The sequence below is a fragment of the Onychostruthus taczanowskii genome, unplaced genomic scaffold, assembly GCF_017590055.1.
Source record: "Onychostruthus taczanowskii isolate IOZ18803 unplaced genomic scaffold, ASM1759005v1 scaffold14, whole genome shotgun sequence".
Classification (NCBI taxonomy): domain Eukaryota; kingdom Metazoa; phylum Chordata; class Aves; order Passeriformes; family Passeridae; genus Onychostruthus; species Onychostruthus taczanowskii.
In genome coordinates this window covers 8,025,194-8,043,035 of record NW_024498573.1, presented here as the reverse complement: position 1 = coordinate 8,043,035, position 17,842 = coordinate 8,025,194, and the positions used below count along the sequence as shown (strand labels likewise).

Here is a 17,842-nt window from a genome sequence, read left to right as displayed (position 1 = left end):
CCACAGCACTGTCAGTGACAGCTCACAGTGGTTTAGCAGCTTAGATCACTTGCATTTTTTAAGGTGTGATGACTCCAACACCAGGCAGAGGAAACAAGATATAAGGAAGACATAAAAAGAGAAGTATTTTGAAAAGAAGGTATTGACAAGAGTGTTTTGCTCTGGTTACAAAGGACTTATGGTTGTTTTAAGTAAAACAAAATTTTTAACAGTTTAACCAGACATTTAAGCAATAAAATTCAGTCAAGTCACAAGCTCAAGGGATTGCTAAGCCTGGAAGGCAGCAAAGAATAAGGTCACAAACACAGGGAATCCTGTCTGAGAGAAAATTGTTACAAGTATTTTTCTTCTCCTAAAATGCAAACAGTGGAAGGACAAGGGGCACAAAAAAAATATCCATCTGCAACTTCAGGCTTTATTTGAAAATTCAGAGCTGCTTCAAGTTGTCCAATGACATGGAAACCAAAACAACCGACAGATTTTTCTGAAAAACTGAAATATGAACTGCTGTGTTTGGCAGGTTAGTGATTTTAAGTCAAATTCAGCCAATTCAATAGTTTATACTTAATAAAACAAAGACAAACAAGACACAATGATAATTTAAACTAAATTATACAATTAGACAAAGTGTTTTTAAAGACTTGGATGAGAGACTCAGGGTCATGAACTTTTAAAACAATAAAAAACAAAAACAAAACAAAACATGCCACCTAGAATGCAACTTGGACTTTTTTGCTTTCTTTCTTTAGTTTTCCCTTATATTTTTTCAAGGTTCTTAATTAAGCTGCAGATGGTTCTGAAACAAGATGAGACCTATGTCATGACTTGATTGCTCTTACCACGTGTACAGGAACATGCTGTTGTCTCCTGCTTTTACTTTGTAAATAGTTTTATTTATCACTCCTCCCTAACTATAGTGTGAGCTAAAGAGTGAAGATTACCTTCCCATTTGTCACCATCGGATACATTCTTCAGCTCCAGATGTGGCACTTGGACACCTGGCGCTTCCTCGGCACCATGAACGCTGTCATCCCCCAGCACCTCTGAATCAGGGTTTGCATTAAGATCACAAGTCTTGCTACTTGAATCCTGTATTTAACAAACAGAACAATTTTATTGTTACTTAGCAGCTGGAAATCAGGTATTTAATCAGTTCCAGCACTTCTAGAAATTTTAAGAAAAAAATAAATCTTTCCAAAGTCGAGGAGTTAAGAATACAGACACACACCCCAGCAGCAATTATTTACATTCCAAAACATTTCTTACATGAGATGCATAAGCATAAACTCGCTGTGCTGCCCTAAGTTTCTGTCAAGTGACATGAAGAGCTCTCTAACAGAGGTCTTGCAAGCCTTGCAGCCACCATAAGATGTTAAAAACTAAATTTATTGTGTTATTTCACATTTATATTTCTAATAAGATGCTGTGTATCTGTATATAAATGAAATCTTTCTTACCAGAAATGCCTCTGAAGATTTTCTATCATTGTCATCAAGCAATATACTATTTTCCCTAAAAAGAAGACACAGACCTCATTATTTTAAATGGACATTATCATTTAAATGAACAGGAAACTTTATACACTCCCCTTAGATGTTTTGGGTTTTTTTTTTACAAATCCCATGCAGTTTAAGCAGATAGGCAATGCATTTATTCAAGACAATAATTAAAACTCTGGAGGATTAAAGTTATATTACTTTTTTTCCAATTTCTGATCTTCACATTGAATTTCAAGTCATAGCATGTGAACAACAACTAGACTTGAATAAAGCTGAAAATAAAACCAGCTCAGACCTTTATTCTCAAACAGAGAGTAAACATTTTAAAACTCAACTGAACAAAAAATGAAATTTCAATCAGTGCCTAACTAAAGCTGCAAATTAAAGAGCTTTCTGGCTAGTCACTGTTGCTAACATTAATTCTTCAATCATTAAGAGCAATAAAATGTGCCAAAATATTTTGAAGAAAAAAAATTTTTATTCTTCTGTTTCTCTTGCCCATAACACAGGGCTGATCACAAAAAAAAAAAAAAAAGCTGTAGGTTAATCTTATAGATTTGTATGACTACAGAAAAACACAAACCTTTCACTATTATTTTCTCCATCAACATCATCATCTTCATCACACGGTTTCAATAATATTTCTGCAGTCTGTTAGGAAAAAGTATGTTTAGAAAGATTTGGGAATGGCTCTCAACAGAAAACATTTCCATAATCATCTCTGACCACAAAATGCCCTCAAGAACTGGAAGTTTCTTATGTGTGTGGATGGAAACCATGCTTTTTAACCATGTGACATTTTTACATCCCAAGTAAGTCCAGTGACCAGGTGTTGTAATCACCAGAAGTCAGATACATACTTTTCATCTTCAGACAAACCATTTTTTATTATTTCTTCAAGAAAGGTGTACCTAAAATTGTCACTCATGACATGAAGTTTGGGGTGACTAAAATCATGGCAGTTTGTACATCCTAGTCTCAAAAACAGTTGTGCCCAATATATATGAAATGAAACAAGTCTGACAAACTTTTAGGAGCTACTAATCCATGTTACTAAATAAAGCAGCAACAGAATTGGAAGGGGATGAAAAAGTGCTGTCAGTTCTATGACACCATCTCACAAAAAAAATTCAGATGAGTCCATGTCACCACTTTGTTCACAAGAAGTATTTATGCCAAAGCCCAGTAGCTGATTTCTTCAGAAAAGTGTCTCATTTGGGGGAATACAAGAAATTTGAAATAGAAAATATGTCATTTGGTTTTAGACTTCAGGAATTCTCACAAAATGATCTTTACAGTGTCTGAATGTAACATCAAGTTACCAGGAGACTTCAAACACACCAACAGTTGCCAGCTTTATGCTGCTGACAGCAACTGACACCCCTGTCAGAAAAAACATCATTCTTCTGTTGACATTATTTCAGTCCTCAAGCCAAATTCCAATCTGGGGAAACAATTTTTAATTACAGTGCATTTGTCACACTCCAGCAGGTAATTTCCATCGTGGAGATGAACTGTGTAAGTCTTGCACAGTCACACTTATTCAAATTGTGGAAACAGCTGCTTCTATTTCCATTTTGGGCCCAAAGGAGAACTCACATGCAGAGCTTTCTTTTCCCACAACCCTACACACTCCTCTCAAACTCCTTCCACACAGGACAATCACCACATTTCTCTTCAACCTCTCCCCAGATAGTACAACTCTCCAATTGGAAACAGTGTATTAATAAGATGGAAAAAACTAACATTGAAAAAAACAAAACTCCACACCAAAATGTCACCTTACTACTGCCAGCAATGGACAGAAGTCTATCAAAAAGCAAAAAAAGGCCAAGAACGACACCAGGTGTGACAACAGAAGTATTTCTATTGTGCACTCACAAGCATCATATTCCCCTTTACATCCAATACCATGTTTTATGCATTTTGTGCTATAGGATAACAATCTAATTATTTTTTAGAACAAGTTTTGGCACTAAGGTATGAGGAAAGAACCAGGACAATGAATATATTCTGTGAAATTTAATTTACAGAATGGGATTCCAAAACAATATGCTAGTTTGTGGGAACAACTGGAAAATTTGGTTTGCTAGGTGATTCAAGAGAGTCATTTGGGATCCCCAACAGCACACAAAAGCCCAAGAGCAGAACACATCCCAGTAGTGAAAAGCACAACGGAAACATTTTGCTTTAATAAAAATACAGATTCCAGATGACTCAATTTCACTATGCTAAGGCATCCATTCCCATCTTTGCAAGTTCAAAGACCCATTAAATTCTTCTAGTTAATTTAAGTCTACTAACAATAGGTTTGCTTATCTGGTTATCTTTCAGGAAACAGTCCATAAACCAGGAAGATTTATGGACTCACAGGCAAGAAGCTGAAAACCATTGCAGAAACTTCTCTACACATGTGTAAGAAACCTCTCCACCCACAAAATTAATAATTTAGATTTGTAACAACAAAAGTGTTAGCAAATAAATAAGGAACTATAGATTTGTTTTTTTCATTGGAAGGTCTTATCTGACAGCTGCATATACTTGATGCAGTGGAAGAATACTCTCTCCTCTTGCACTTTAACTGTTATCCTTAATTTCATTTTTGTCAGCACATATTTTACAGAATTCCTTGACTCCATCAACTAGTGAAGAGATAAAGATGTGTTGAAAAGAACAGGGTATCTCTGCCTACCATAGAAGGAACTGGAAATAGAGAGAAAAGGCTGCAATTAGCTAATGACAAAACCTTCCTAGCACAAGCACAGCCAAGAGGCTGCAAAGTCTCAAGGTGACTGCTACCCCTTCCTGATCCATGCAAGGTGACTCTGGGCTATGCTGTAATCAGCTCTACAGCTTCTGCTCCTCAGGAAGCCTTTACTAACACAGATGGCATTCAAACCAGTGCTGTGCTGCCTCATACTCCAGCTTACCTCAGCAGAAGGAAGGGCTGGTATCTGTGAAAGAAGAATGGAAAAATATCAGCCAGGGACCAACAAGTCACACCAAAATACACAGAGATTTCTCAGTGCACATGGCACAACAAGGAAGACAACTGACTGCACAGAGCAAGAGCACCACGTAAAGCTACATCAGAGCTCTTAGGAAAACTTGGATCTCTAGAGCACTAAAGTTGCAGCAACTTATGATGTGATATACAGGAGAATCTTCCTCTCACCTGAATGCTTTCTTCTTCCTCAGTTACAGTATCATGTTTCATAGCTTCACTGTCTAAATCAGTGCAAACCAATACTTCAGAGCAGTCTCCTGTGTTTTCAATGCTACCAGTGTCATTATCTTCAATAACATCATTCCTAAAGATACAAACAGAAAGACTTTAGAAACCTGTTGTTACACCTTAAAAAAAGAAAAAAAAAAAACACCACAAAAAAAAACACTTCCCCCCCTTTAACGTTATCCAACACCAGGATGTTTTTTGTTTGAGTTTTTTTTTTTAACAGAATTATTCTGACCTGTAGGCAAAATTAATTATTAATGTGGTGTTTTGTACATCCAGACATGACAGATGTAATAAAATGTATTTATTTGATTCTTGTCTGAAGGGTCAGGCATACACCTCACACTTACAGTACTAACCTAAGGAATTAAATCACAATAGCCAGAAGCAATGACATCCTGAAACTACAGTGACTCAGTGACACTGCTGTGGCTACACTCCTCTCAGTACTGAGGCCAGTTAGTTTATAGCTACTGTCACTGGGTTCCCCTCCAGTGAGAAATCCCATTATTTCTAACATTTAATCTGCTAAGACTTCAACTTAAGGCATGTAACATTACAGCCAGATTAAAACTAATTGACACCATATTTATATTCACATATATGCTTTATGTGCCACCACATGACTCTGTCATTCATCACAAGCCTTTGACTTCTTTGCCTTCCTATTCCTCACTCAAAAAGAATTCCAGACCACATCAAGAAAGCTCCTTCTCTATCAGATATAGAGAAAATAAACAAGATGGGCTGAAAATTAACATTTTAACTCTTTTTTTCTTAATTCCAGCCATTAAATTAGCACTAAGAAATTGGCACTGGATCACTGCTTTTTTCAGTTCTTAATTTAACTGTGTATTTGCCTTGTGCATACTCTGCTGCTTTAAAGAACCCAGACACCCCCTTGAAGAACAATATCATGTATCCTGTCTCACAGTTAATCCACAGTGGAATGATGATCAGAAGCATTTGCAGCAGTGCCTGTGCCAGAGGAGGATACTGGTTTCAAACCGGCAGTGATGGCACTTGGAGCCTCCCCCTCTGAGATCAGCCAACCTTTACAGCACTTGCACTGGGACTGAAGGAATTCAGCTGCTACAGGGCTGAGAGGCAATCACCCCCTTACAAACTACTTCAAAGACATTAAATCTTTAGCACTAAAACTCAGATTTAATTGATCATTACCAGCAATGACTATTACTTTTATGATCCACTGCAAACTTTATTCCTATCTTCTAAAACCAGTAAAGATTGAACAATTTAGAAAAGAGCATCTAAGTCTCTGAACACTTCATGTATTTCAGGTTCTGTTCATCTGTTCCAGCTCTGACCAACAAAGAATTTTAGGTACTGAAATCTTAACAACACATTTTTGAAGTCTGAGTATTAATCACAACTACTTATTTTTAATGAAGCACCAAAATGTACCAGCTTCCAAATGCTGCCATGGCAATCACTGCACTCAGAATCTGTCCTGATTTAAAAGAAAAATAAAATCTGATCAAATAAATTCGGAACTGTATGCAAATAGACCCACAGTGGTCATTCTATCCATTTTTGGCTGTTTCATTGACACTGGCAGCCAGAGCAGTAAAGTAGTTATGTTGATGTGGAAAGACAGGGCTATGAAACAGAATCTACAATAACTTTAATATGTTAAAATTTTCTTGTAAATCACATGGATGAGATAAGAATGAAAGCACTTGAGTAAATTTAAGTTCCTGTGCTATTTGCACGGAATTCAGCAGTAAAGCAGACACTACCCTTCACAGCATTTTTAGCTACAAGATCAATTTAAAATACTTCTGCTTCAAGAGCAATTGATTACTGGCACCTGATGGAAGCTGATTTGTTTTAAAATATATAAAACTGAAGTCAACAGCCAAAGTTGTAACTTTTGGGTCTAGGTGGGGGGTTTGGGTAGTTTTTTTGGAAGAGTTAAGATACACAATCCTACAGAATTCATCACAGACACAACAAAATCTTACTGGTTGTTAGATCCTTCCTCATCCCCACTGGGATTTTTTGTTTCATTGTTACAGCCCAGTCGTTGTTGTTGCTGTATGTGTTTCAGATCGTTATCCAAGCTGCTCTGCAGGTCGAAAAGATGCTGTTCCACAGCTGCTCTGATTGTTCTTTCTAAAATGCTAAAAAAAAATAAGATGGAAAAGTTCTATTAAGAGCTCTACTTTTGCACTGATCAACTAGACAGAAAGGCAGAGATAAACCTTACATGACAATAATTTTTGATGGCAGTACTTCAAGGCAAGAGACTAACTTTTCCAAAAAGGAGTGGAAATTACTACACTAACTGTTTTTTAATCCATTAAGATTTACATGAAGTATTATGAAGTTTATCAACAGTATTTTAAGATTAACCAACACATTACAATAACTAAACTATTTTTTAACAATTATACACAAAAACTTATAAGAGCCTTATAGATTACAGTGACAGTAAATTCCTGTGTCTGTAACAGGTGAGAATCAACCCTGGAGCAGGTTCCACTTCATCACATGTGGCTGCACCCTCTCCTGAACAGGGCTGTCATCTTAAAAGGCAAAAGCCAACAAATAGGAGCAACAATCAGCAAGTACCTGATGAAGGACACAGGATATACCCAAAATTTCATCAAGAATAATACTCTTTAAAAACACTATTCTTTAAAAACTACTCCACTGAGCACCTGTCAGGCAGCTCATCCTCAACACAAAAGAGGCCTCTAAAAATCCGCCTGTAAAAATCTTAAGCTATTTAATCCCATTTTACCTCTGAAATTGTGCTTTTATTTTTTCCTCCACATACGTACAAAGAATTCCACTGAACTGTACTCAGCATCACTTGTGCTAAAATTACAATATGAATGGTATTATAAGGTTAAGTAAAAAACTTCAGATGTATCTAAGTGTAAAACCAAAGTTCTGGACTCTGGACTCAAGCACACTGCTCTCGTGCTCCTGCAGTCAACAGCACTGACAGGCATTTGGTACTTCCTGCATTAGTGTTATATGCCACCAGTGAAGTCCTTCACAGTATAATATGCTCCTTCATAACTGTAATCAAACCTACTGCATTTTTTTGAAAGGATACATAACTTCTATGCATGTTCTAGCAAGAGCAAACTCAAACATTTCATATTTTCATTATACTTACTCTGCAGAGGCTGGCAAGATACTTATGGGAGAGATATGAGCACTGCAATAAAGAAAGAAAAGTTAATATAATGCAAAAACTTATCACACTAAATAGAAGTCTTGACGTCAACAGAAAGCAACCTAAAAATACTTAAATATTGCATGTGATGCAGCTACCAGAAGTAGAATAAACATGAAAGGAACACCCTGATTTGCAGTCCTCTATTATTTAAATGACAAAATCTTAAGGAGCACCACCACGAGGCAGAAAGTTGTAGAAGTAGCAATGCAGATTTCTGTCTCACAAGAGCCAATATTTGTTGTGTTATGAAGCTCCAAGCTCTCAGATGTATGGTCTTTCCCATGGGAAATACTAATCATTCTGTAGTCAAACATTTCCTGACACCTTGCTTAAGAATGCAGATTTTAACCTTGCTGCCTAAAGCAAATTCCAAATTACTCTGCTTTCCCCCACAGGTTCTTCCCACTGTTGCATAATTTTGTTCTGCAATGCTCAACAGATCTTCAACACTCTCTGAGCACAGCTACAACATTTCAAGTAGAAGGCAGATTTTGGGACAGGAGCCTGATTTTTGTAAAGCATCTGGAAATCTCCAGACAAAGCCACTTCAGCCTAGAATGTTAAACTCCTCGAGGAGGGGTGGGAGGGTGGAAATCAACATAACTAACACAAGCCAATTAAGTTGTGTGTGTGGTCCCTCTACAATTTTTCATTAATATGATTAAAATTTTATTATAAACAGAATACTTAAAACTTCAGACAAAGTGACAATAAAGAATAAAAGCTGAGAAATCTGCTATAAACAACCCTGAATTGCAACACAGACACCTCACCCAGAAAAAATTAAATATTAATTTCAGCTGAAGTTGGAGGCAGGGAGGGAGGTAAAAAAAAAAAGCTTTTTCTTTCTATTACAGACAACTAAGCTCAAAAAGCTGAAAAAGATTTTAAGCTACTCTTTACCATGCAGCAACACTGTTGCCAAAGTTGATTTAAAGTATTATTTTCATGAATGCATATGGTAAACCCTGAAATACAAAGAAGCTTGCCACTCCCCTGGAGAACTAGCAATCATTACCTCTGGGAGGTGTCCTATCAGTTTTGAATGCTATGAGCCTTGCTTGCACTAAAAAATGCAGACAGCCTCTGTTTACCCAAGAATAGTTTTAACACAGCAAATACCTTGGTTAGAACTTCCAAGGTTTATTAGTAGTTCCACCACTAGAGAGAAATCATCTCAAGCAGTCTATTTTTCCTTCCTCCAAGTAGGTGAAGCACAAGCAATAAAGGGCTTTCAATTAAACATAAGGTGATAAAGAAAGTGGTTAAGGTATTTATTTTAAAATAACTATACCAGTTTGCCTTAGACACCTTGTACTGGGCCAAGAGCAGAGTGCACAGAATTTAAAGCCCATATGACACAAAGTGAACAAGCATGTGCTCATAGATGCTTTTAAATTCTTTTCCTCCCTTTTTTTTTTTTAATGGAAACTGGCTGACAAATCAAGTTCATCTTATGATTTGTGTGTGTGTGCCTGGTGAAAAGCCAAAGCTGATCTACTCCAAATGCATTGAGAACAGACAACACTCAACTACTATTTCAAAGCAGACATAGCTTCAGGAAATTAAAACACCTTGTAGCCACTGATTTCAAAGCTGCAGATCAAATAACTGAGGGGGAACATGCTGACATTTTATATTTTTCTTACAAACAAAAAAATGGAGGAGGCAGTTTACTGCTTAGGGTGTTTACATGTCATTTGTATTTCCATGCACAGAAGTTCAGCATAGTCCTACAACCGAAGTCAATTTCCTGATAAACATACTTTGTATCAGCAATACTTGAAATAAAAATTGAAAATATGAAGCTACAAGTTTAGCTCCATGAACAAAGTAAGAGAAAAGAAGCACCATCTTGGGAGAAAAACCCCAAAAATATTTCAAAATACAAAATATCCATCTCAGTAAGTTCTACCAAAGTTGCATTATAAAAGGCATACTTGTATTCTAAAGGTACAAATACATAATTGTGTAAATTGAAATTGAATTACTATTGAAACAGTCTCTCCTTGGACAAATTGGTAGGAAAAAATGAGGCAATTAGAGCACAGAACACTGCAACACCCTAATTGCAAAAGAGAGCAAGAAAAACTCAGTCAAGGACACAAGTACAAACACTATTTATAGGAAACTGATGACTTGAAAACCTTTTCTTCTACCACTTGAGACAATGAGGAAATGTGTCAAGAATAGGGAGAATCAAACTCATCTCCGAAGAATCCAGATGATTCCAGACATGGTTCAGAACAAAATTTTCCATCCTAGTGTGTAACCTTCAGCCCCCAGCACAGGATGGCTCTCCAGTGCTTTCACTCAACACCTTTGGGAGCATTAGAGGTACTCAGCAAAAGCTGTGCATAAATCAGCAGTATTACAAATCCTAAAGAATCCTCTTACTACATGAAGAATACCTTACATCTTCAACTCACTTTAGCAATTAAGCACTTTCTGAAACAAATGTGACAATCTTAGAGAAAAGCCGTTACAACTTCTAAGCCCACCCACCACAGTTTAAGGATACTTTTTAAAAGCTGTAATTTATAATGCCAGACAGAGCCTTAACGCAGCATGACACAGCAAGACACAGAAAGGTAAACATCTTTGTTTCATAATGCTAACTCCCTCCTGAGAATCCCTCCAGCACAGCTCCCTAACCAGAAAAGGTCCCAGCAAAAAAATATCCCAAGTAGAAAAATACATTAACTGGAGATAAAACATGTCCAAGTTCTCCTCGGTAATTTCCTGACTGTACACACATTCTTATTTCTCATTAAAATAATCAGTTGTGGTATTATTTCATTTTTTATCTCCAAACCACATTACATTTAATCTCACATAATTATAAAAGTTAAAGCCTTACTTGCAATCATACCAAAATCACACTTTCTTTTCATATATTTACCTGTGCAGCAGAACTTTGCAGGCCATTCTGATTATTTTTGCTATCCCAAAAGAGCACTTCATGTAAAAATGCTTCATCTGGAAGCCAGCAAAGCGTGCTGTGGGCTGCTGGCTGTGCATGCTGCTGGCTGTGCTCCGGGGGCTGCCTGCGAGCGGCACCTCTGGAGTGCTGCACTAAACCCTGCAGTCTAAATAGAAATCGACTGCAACATGAGGTCACTCCTGACAATAAGCTGCCCAATCAACACTTGAAAGCTCTCCTAACGTGTTGTTTACACATTTTCCAGAATTGAAGGAGGAAAAAGTATTTGGATGCTAGAAATAGCACTACATTAAAATATTAATGTATTCTCTAGCAGTTTAGGCAGCTCTTCTATTCAGTCAGCTATACCATGGATTTTGTCTCCCTTGGCAGGTGTTAATATTATCACTTCTCTCTGATCAGAGCTAATTAAATAACAAAAGGGTTAACAAAAATATCCCAGAAGCAGTGAGGATATTGCCCTTGTCACTGCATTTAGTAGAAACAAAGTAAATTGTTTATATAACTTACTGCCTGTCACATCTCATATTTTTACACATATAATTTTGAAAACTCCAAAACGAAAGAGATTTTATATTAGGCTTCTAACTGACAACCTTTGAGATTAACTGCCCAATTAAAGCAAATACTGCTTGTCAAGGCTCAGAGATGAAAAATTTGGAATAATGACAGGGAAGGATTCTAAAGTACTTATTTCACCAGCATGTCTTAAAATTCAGCTGCAATGCTGAGTCAGTAATTCTTTACTCCAAAAGTCAGGAGAGCAGAATGGAAAGAGCCGTGGGGAAAAAGCTTCTGGTAAAGGAGAACAAGTTTCCTTTACGTGCTCAACACCAACCTGGGAGCAACAAATGCTCCCTGCTGGGTAATGGGCTCAAAGATCACTCCACAGGTTTATTAGAAATACCATTTTCAAGCAGTCACTAAACCAAAGTGCATTACTGATTATCCACATTTTCACAAGATCTCTAACTCAAAGTCAAATTAACACCATGCAGTGCAGGAAGGTCATAGGTTTCAGCAAGAACAAACAGAATGAGTAGAGAAAAAAGACAGTGAGCAAAATTAGAAGCAAGTTACAGTCCAAATAACAAGGAGGAAGGTCAGATGCCCCATTGTACAAATCAAGATAAACAATCTCTTTTAGTATTCTTCACAGAGAGACCAAAATACAGGGATATTTGGTTCCCAAAATCTGACAACAACAAAAAGGAAACAAAACCCCAGCTTAAAGAACTACAAGAATCGTGTTTAAGATCTACTTCTCCTCCTCCTTCCTGTATAAGCTGCCACAGGCTCTACATCAGGACAAAGATAAATAATCCAAATAAACCTGCATTAATTAACATTTGCTTTCTTAACTATTTTTTTTTCTTACATGGAGAAACTAAGACAAAAACAAGGCCACTAAATACACACATAAAAGCCATCAGGTTTGGGAAAATATTTACAGTATTTATAGTGGTTAAAAGTTTAATAAAGAGCACTCTCTCATTCACTTTATTTCTTTTTAACTGTTTCCTGCAGTTGTTCTGGTTTAACAGTCAAAATTCTCCTCCTAAAGGATTCCTCCTTATCCTTCCCCACAAATTATTTAAAATGCCAACCATAATTAATGTCTATTCATTTTTAATTAACCTTAAACATCTAGTAAAATGTTTGTCTCTTCAGGCTATCCAATTTAAACTTTCAAACATGTTGAGTTTGTCACTACTGCTGTGTTTACACATTCCAGAAGCAACCTAATACCTGTGAATAGTTAAACTGCCACTTTTTTTTAATTTAATTCAAACTAAAAATAAGAAGCTTTATTACTGATAAAGATAATTAACTATTAAAATATAATTTCAATTACGAAACAGAATCACGATTCCATCATTATTTGGCATTTTACAGCTTCTTGCCACGAAGCAGAATGAAGCATGCAGCCAGCAGCTGAACACACTCCAACCAAAAATCCACATTCTTGAAACTACCCATTCTTAGGAAGCAACTTATTTGTGATTTTCCCTGCATTTCTTCTACTTTCAGTCATATTTTTATTATAGATTCCTCCTACTCATCCCTACAATTTCTTACATGCAATGCCCATACCAAACACATGCTGCAGAGGGGAAGAGGTAAAATTCACCATCTGTAGAATGTAAACTCTAAGTACAAATAAAGCAGACTTAACAATAAAACCTTGCATACTACAAACAAGTAAAATATAAATCTGTGTATTAAGCAAGCACCAACAAGCTCTCAAGTGAAAGTATGATTTTATGTTTACACACTCTTTTATGGGAATTGCACTTAAAGCTGGGTCACCCTCCAACATTCCTGCCTATATGGCATTTTGCAGCTTCCAAACCTGCCCACAGCTCTCCAGAACCACGTGACAAGAAACAGTCCCAGGATCTCCCATTGGAGAGATGGTACAGAACAAGTTTGGATCTACCAGCATGCAGATTCGTCTTATTTCTGCTATAAAGTTTACTGTTTAAATACCACTTTACAGTTTCACTAAAATATGCTCTTTTTAACTTTGCCTGCATAAATTCCCATACTTAATCTCATCTGATCCTACAGGCATTCCTCTGCTGAATTTAGGAACAGTTATTTTAACCCACATTTTACTATTATAAGAACTGCACCGACTTCTAAAGCTTCACTTTGTAGACACCAACACTTATCTCAAAAGTCTGGCAGTTTCTCTCTCTGACAGAATAAATTACAATCCAAACTCTAAATCCAGACTCCAAGGCAGAACCAAGTTACCTCGTCGATGCTGTAACATTCCTGGAATCTGAGAGACTCCCTGTCATATCTAGATGCACCACAGCTGGACTTTCAACAGGTTTCTCTGTGCTGTCTTCTGGAAGTTCTTCTGACTGCTCAAGCTTTACATCTTCCTCTTCTTCCAAGAGATCATTGATCTAAAAACATTTAATCAAAGATAAGGGATTGAAAAGTTCCTTTCAAGAGGTCCAGGGAATTAAAAAAGCATGAAAGGTATGGAAGTAACATGAAGAAGGAGAATGCTTTTTAATTTTAGGAAAAAACAGGCACACTAGAATTGCTTTTATATAAAACTGTAAATTCTACACCATTAAAAAGCTGCTCTTGAATGCTGGACAAAAACTGAAAAGCACAAAGCACCTCTGATGCCATAAATGAACACACGCAGAATGAAGAAACAATAAAATCCCAACCACACTGAAATAATGAACTACACAACCTTTCTTCTTCTATGTCTAAAACTGATAATTCTCCTCTATTCCACAGGTAGCCTTATTCATGTATCAGAAGCATTTTCAAACCCTCCTAGGGAAGACAATACAGAAGTCTATGAACCCAAACTTCAAAGCTCAAAATGAACACTTACGAAGTTTCTGTGCCCTTGTCTATTTTTGTTTCTTTGTTTCCAAACACAGATGTTTTTACTGAAGCAGCAAAATATGGCCAATTTAAAAAGTAAAACAATATAGCCAAGTGGTAACTCAAGACAGCAGAAACCTTATTTTTTAAAAAGCAACTATGTCTAAAATACAAAAAGGGAAAGAAAAAAGTGATTCCATTTGACTCCCAAGGTGCCTCTGCAACTGATTATTGATCTCCCAATCCTGCAAACCCAAAAATTAAAGCAGCAGCCTCAAGAAAACATGCTTTATAAAATCTGTCACCAGTGTAAAACAAAAACATTAAATTAAGAAAAATTGAAACTGCAGAAGTTTAAAATTACACAGAAGACAGAGAGAAGATATTTGTTAGTTTTTAAAATGAGTGTAACATGTTATATGGTACCACATTCCAGGCAAGAAATGTATTTATCCCTGATTTTCCTCTGTAACTGCAAGAGGATGTGCCAGTGAAGCAAAGGCAAGCCCACCCACACACTGGGGCAGATGCCAGCGGGGCTGTGCCCTGCAGGGACAGCGTCTCTTCTGTCCCACCGCTCTGGCCTGACAGAAGTGCACTGTTGACATCTGGTGGAGACATCACGAAATTAAAGGGACACCCCACCAGCCCTCCAACTAAGGGAAAAAACAAACAAAACCACACACCAAACAGATTTTGTACTTAGGAAACCCTTTTGCTGAGACATATAAGAAGGCACAGCCAAGGCAGTAATTTCAAAGCGAGAGAGCACAGCAGCTCTGGTTTACAGAGCAGCTATCCCAACCCAGTGACAGCCTGCAGCTGCAGCAGTCACAGCCCAGCTTTGTTCAGCAGCTCCCTGCATGCAGCAGGGCTGTGGCAGCTCTCAGTGCCAGGTTCCTGCATGGAGCTTTGCAGAGTGGCAGTGTTTGCTCCAGGAGCTCTCACAGCAGACACTGCTCACTCCAGAACCTGCTGCCCAGCCTGGCACACCAGACCAACACCTACTGCAGGGAAGAGGAAGCAGCCAACTGCCCCAGTGCTTGCCTTACCTGTCTTTCTAGAGGAGGGGTTTGTGAGATAGGCTGTAAAATTCAGCACTCTTTGTTACCTGCCTTAGCAACTGCTTATTTTCTCCCTTTCCTCTTAACAGAAAACACATCATTTTCAAGTCTTAGAATTGGAAACACCATTCAAAAACTTTGGCACAGGAAAGCACCACTGATAACATCATCAAGTGGAGCGCAAGACCCTGCATGCTCCTGTAAGACACACCTAGAAATACTCTTGACCAAGACCAGAGTCGCCATTCATTTGATCAAAAAACAGTTCTTTATTCCTAAACTGGTAATTAGAAAGCTGTTTATAACAGTGTCTATGTTGGGCAGGATTTCACTGTTGGTTTAGCTCCTATATATTTTTCAATATAGTACAGTTACACTTACTGTAGAATCAAGAATTTCACAAGCATTAAGAAAATGCCAGGTTTTGTTAGTTTGCAGGAAACTTCTAAGTCATACTAAAGAAAATGTATTTCAATAAATCTTTCAAAAACATAAATGTAAATGTATAAAAGACAGTTAAATGGTAACATATAGTCATTCAAAATATTCTTACCTGCTCAGTTATTGAGCTTAAATCATTAGTAGATGAAAAATCTTCCTCTTCATTTTCAAAAAACTCATAGTAGTTCTCCAGAAGTCCCGCCATTATTCTGCTAACTATTTCCTGTTCTTTCAGATCCTCCACATCTGTGTAAATGCTAAAGATTTCAACACTGCTTTAGTTTGAAAATCTAAATGCAACATTTCCCCAAAGAACACCTCTGAATGTCTTCTATGACTAAGTGCTACACTTGACACCATTATCCCCTGCCCATTCTGAACACACACAACTTTAAGCATGCCTTTACACTACTGCCTTATAAAGCTTGATACCATTTTATATTTTAAAATCCTGGATTAGAACTATTTAGTCAATTAAATTTTCATGAGGAGTATTTAAAAGTCAAATATTTTCCTGCGGAGAGGAAACAACAGTATAAGCTGGTACTTTACCAGCCTTCTTCCAGAACTGTTTTCTTGCTACAAATAGTAGCCTTACATACTATCACTAAAATATTTGAACTTCAGAATAAATACAGTAATGCAACAATCAAAACAGTGGTTTCTCATGCCACAGCTCAGAGACAAGCTGATGTTTAAATCTTAGAAAAATTGCAAAACCAAACTGGGGTGAGAGAGTGGGTGGGAACAGAAAAGGATTCTGCTTGAAACACATTGTGCACTTTGTTACTGTTGCTCAGGGACCAGGAATGACTTTAAACCACAGAGAGAACTCAAATTCCCACAGAAACAGTGAATTAACTTTTTAATTAACTTACTGAAAAACATCCGGGCCAAAGACTGCAGCTAAAGAACTTGCTGACCAAATTTCTTCATGATGTGATGCTACGTTAGCTAAAAATTTACACAGAAACTTTAACAAACTGTAATTAACAGGTGGAAGCTGCTGCAAGAGGAACCTCAACTTTCTTCCAAATTCATCTTCATTATTATAATCTGAAAAAGCAATACAAATATTTTAGTTACAAAGAAAGTATCTTTTCCTATTTGATAGCCATCAGCTTGTTGCCTCTGACAATTACTTCTGAAAAGAAAACTGATTTGATCTAAGGGCAAGCTAAAATGTGAAAACTGGCTTGCGTTTGTTCATTATTATCCACCACATTCTCTTCTGCACGTTTTCCCCAATTAATGCCCACTCAAATTCCTGATTTCAGAGGCCAAACTCTGTATGTTTTTCTTTTACCGTTGTTACATAACAACGGCTCCACAGAAGAGCTCTAGAGAGAGCAACAGCTCCAGACAGCGAGTTAACTGCCATCTACTTAAATTCTTCTGGCACACAAGCTGCTTTGACACCTTTTCCTTTACAAGCATCCCATTCTCACCACTCTACCTGCTATTATAATACTTAACTGATAAATCCAAGCTATCTCAGTGTAATCATCTTCACATGTGCTTAGCTTGAAGCCTGCTGATTCAATTTCAGATCTGAGAAAGGGTCACCATAAAATCTCCTCATTCTCACCCCATTTAACTACACTCTTCATCAAAATATGTCCCCATAAATCTCATGTGTTACCTCATCAGCCTTACAGGCAGCAAGGTTCAAAGAATTACAGCTGTTTGTACCTAACTGAGAAAATTCATATATAGGAAATGTCAGGAAAGCAAAATGGGAGAAAAATTGATACAAAGAGGCCTCCCTTTCTTTCCCAGACACTTGAAAACTCTTCTAAGATCAGTTAGAGAGGGAAAAGCACATTTGAAAATTATGAACATCTCTGCCTCTCTAGATGAGAGAGCAGAGACATCCTAGCCCTTAATATCTACAAAGTAAAGAGTGAGTACATTCCCTGTTAAGCATGTACAGGAGCACCAAGCAGGATCTGCAGGATTTCATTTGCTCAGACACAGACAACACCTACAGCAGCTGAATACAGGCAACCAAGCACAGAAAATGATTGTCTAAGCACGTAACACATTAAAATGAACATTTCATTGACAGTTCTTACTCTAGAAATG

General features: G+C 37.2%; 1 protein-coding gene across 5 annotated transcripts in view; it reads right to left on the bottom strand.

The window, feature by feature from the left end:
* Positions 1-17,842, bottom strand: part of FAM13B (family with sequence similarity 13 member B) — a 44,550-nt gene that overhangs the window by 13,283 nt on the left and 13,425 nt on the right. For 3 of the 5 annotated variants that reach the window (XM_041398041.1, XM_041398039.1, XM_041398040.1), the window contains exons 5-14: positions 16,636-16,813; positions 15,870-16,014; positions 13,653-13,810; positions 7,886-7,927; positions 6,720-6,878; positions 4,675-4,810; positions 4,430-4,453; positions 2,083-2,150; positions 1,458-1,512; positions 942-1,089 (exon numbers count right to left, since the gene is read on the bottom strand). In XM_041398041.1, coding sequence (XP_041253975.1) covers positions 942-1,089; positions 1,458-1,512; positions 2,083-2,150; positions 4,430-4,453; positions 4,675-4,810; positions 6,720-6,878; positions 7,886-7,927; positions 13,653-13,810; positions 15,870-16,014; positions 16,636-16,813 — 1,113 coding nt within the window. Of the gene's footprint in view, positions 1-941; positions 1,090-1,457; positions 1,513-2,082; positions 2,151-4,429; positions 4,454-4,674; positions 4,811-6,719; positions 6,879-7,885; positions 7,928-10,850; positions 11,027-13,652; positions 13,811-15,869; positions 16,015-16,635; positions 16,814-17,842 lie in introns of those variants that run through there. The other 2 variants (XM_041398042.1, XM_041398043.1) reach the window with 1 other exon arrangement.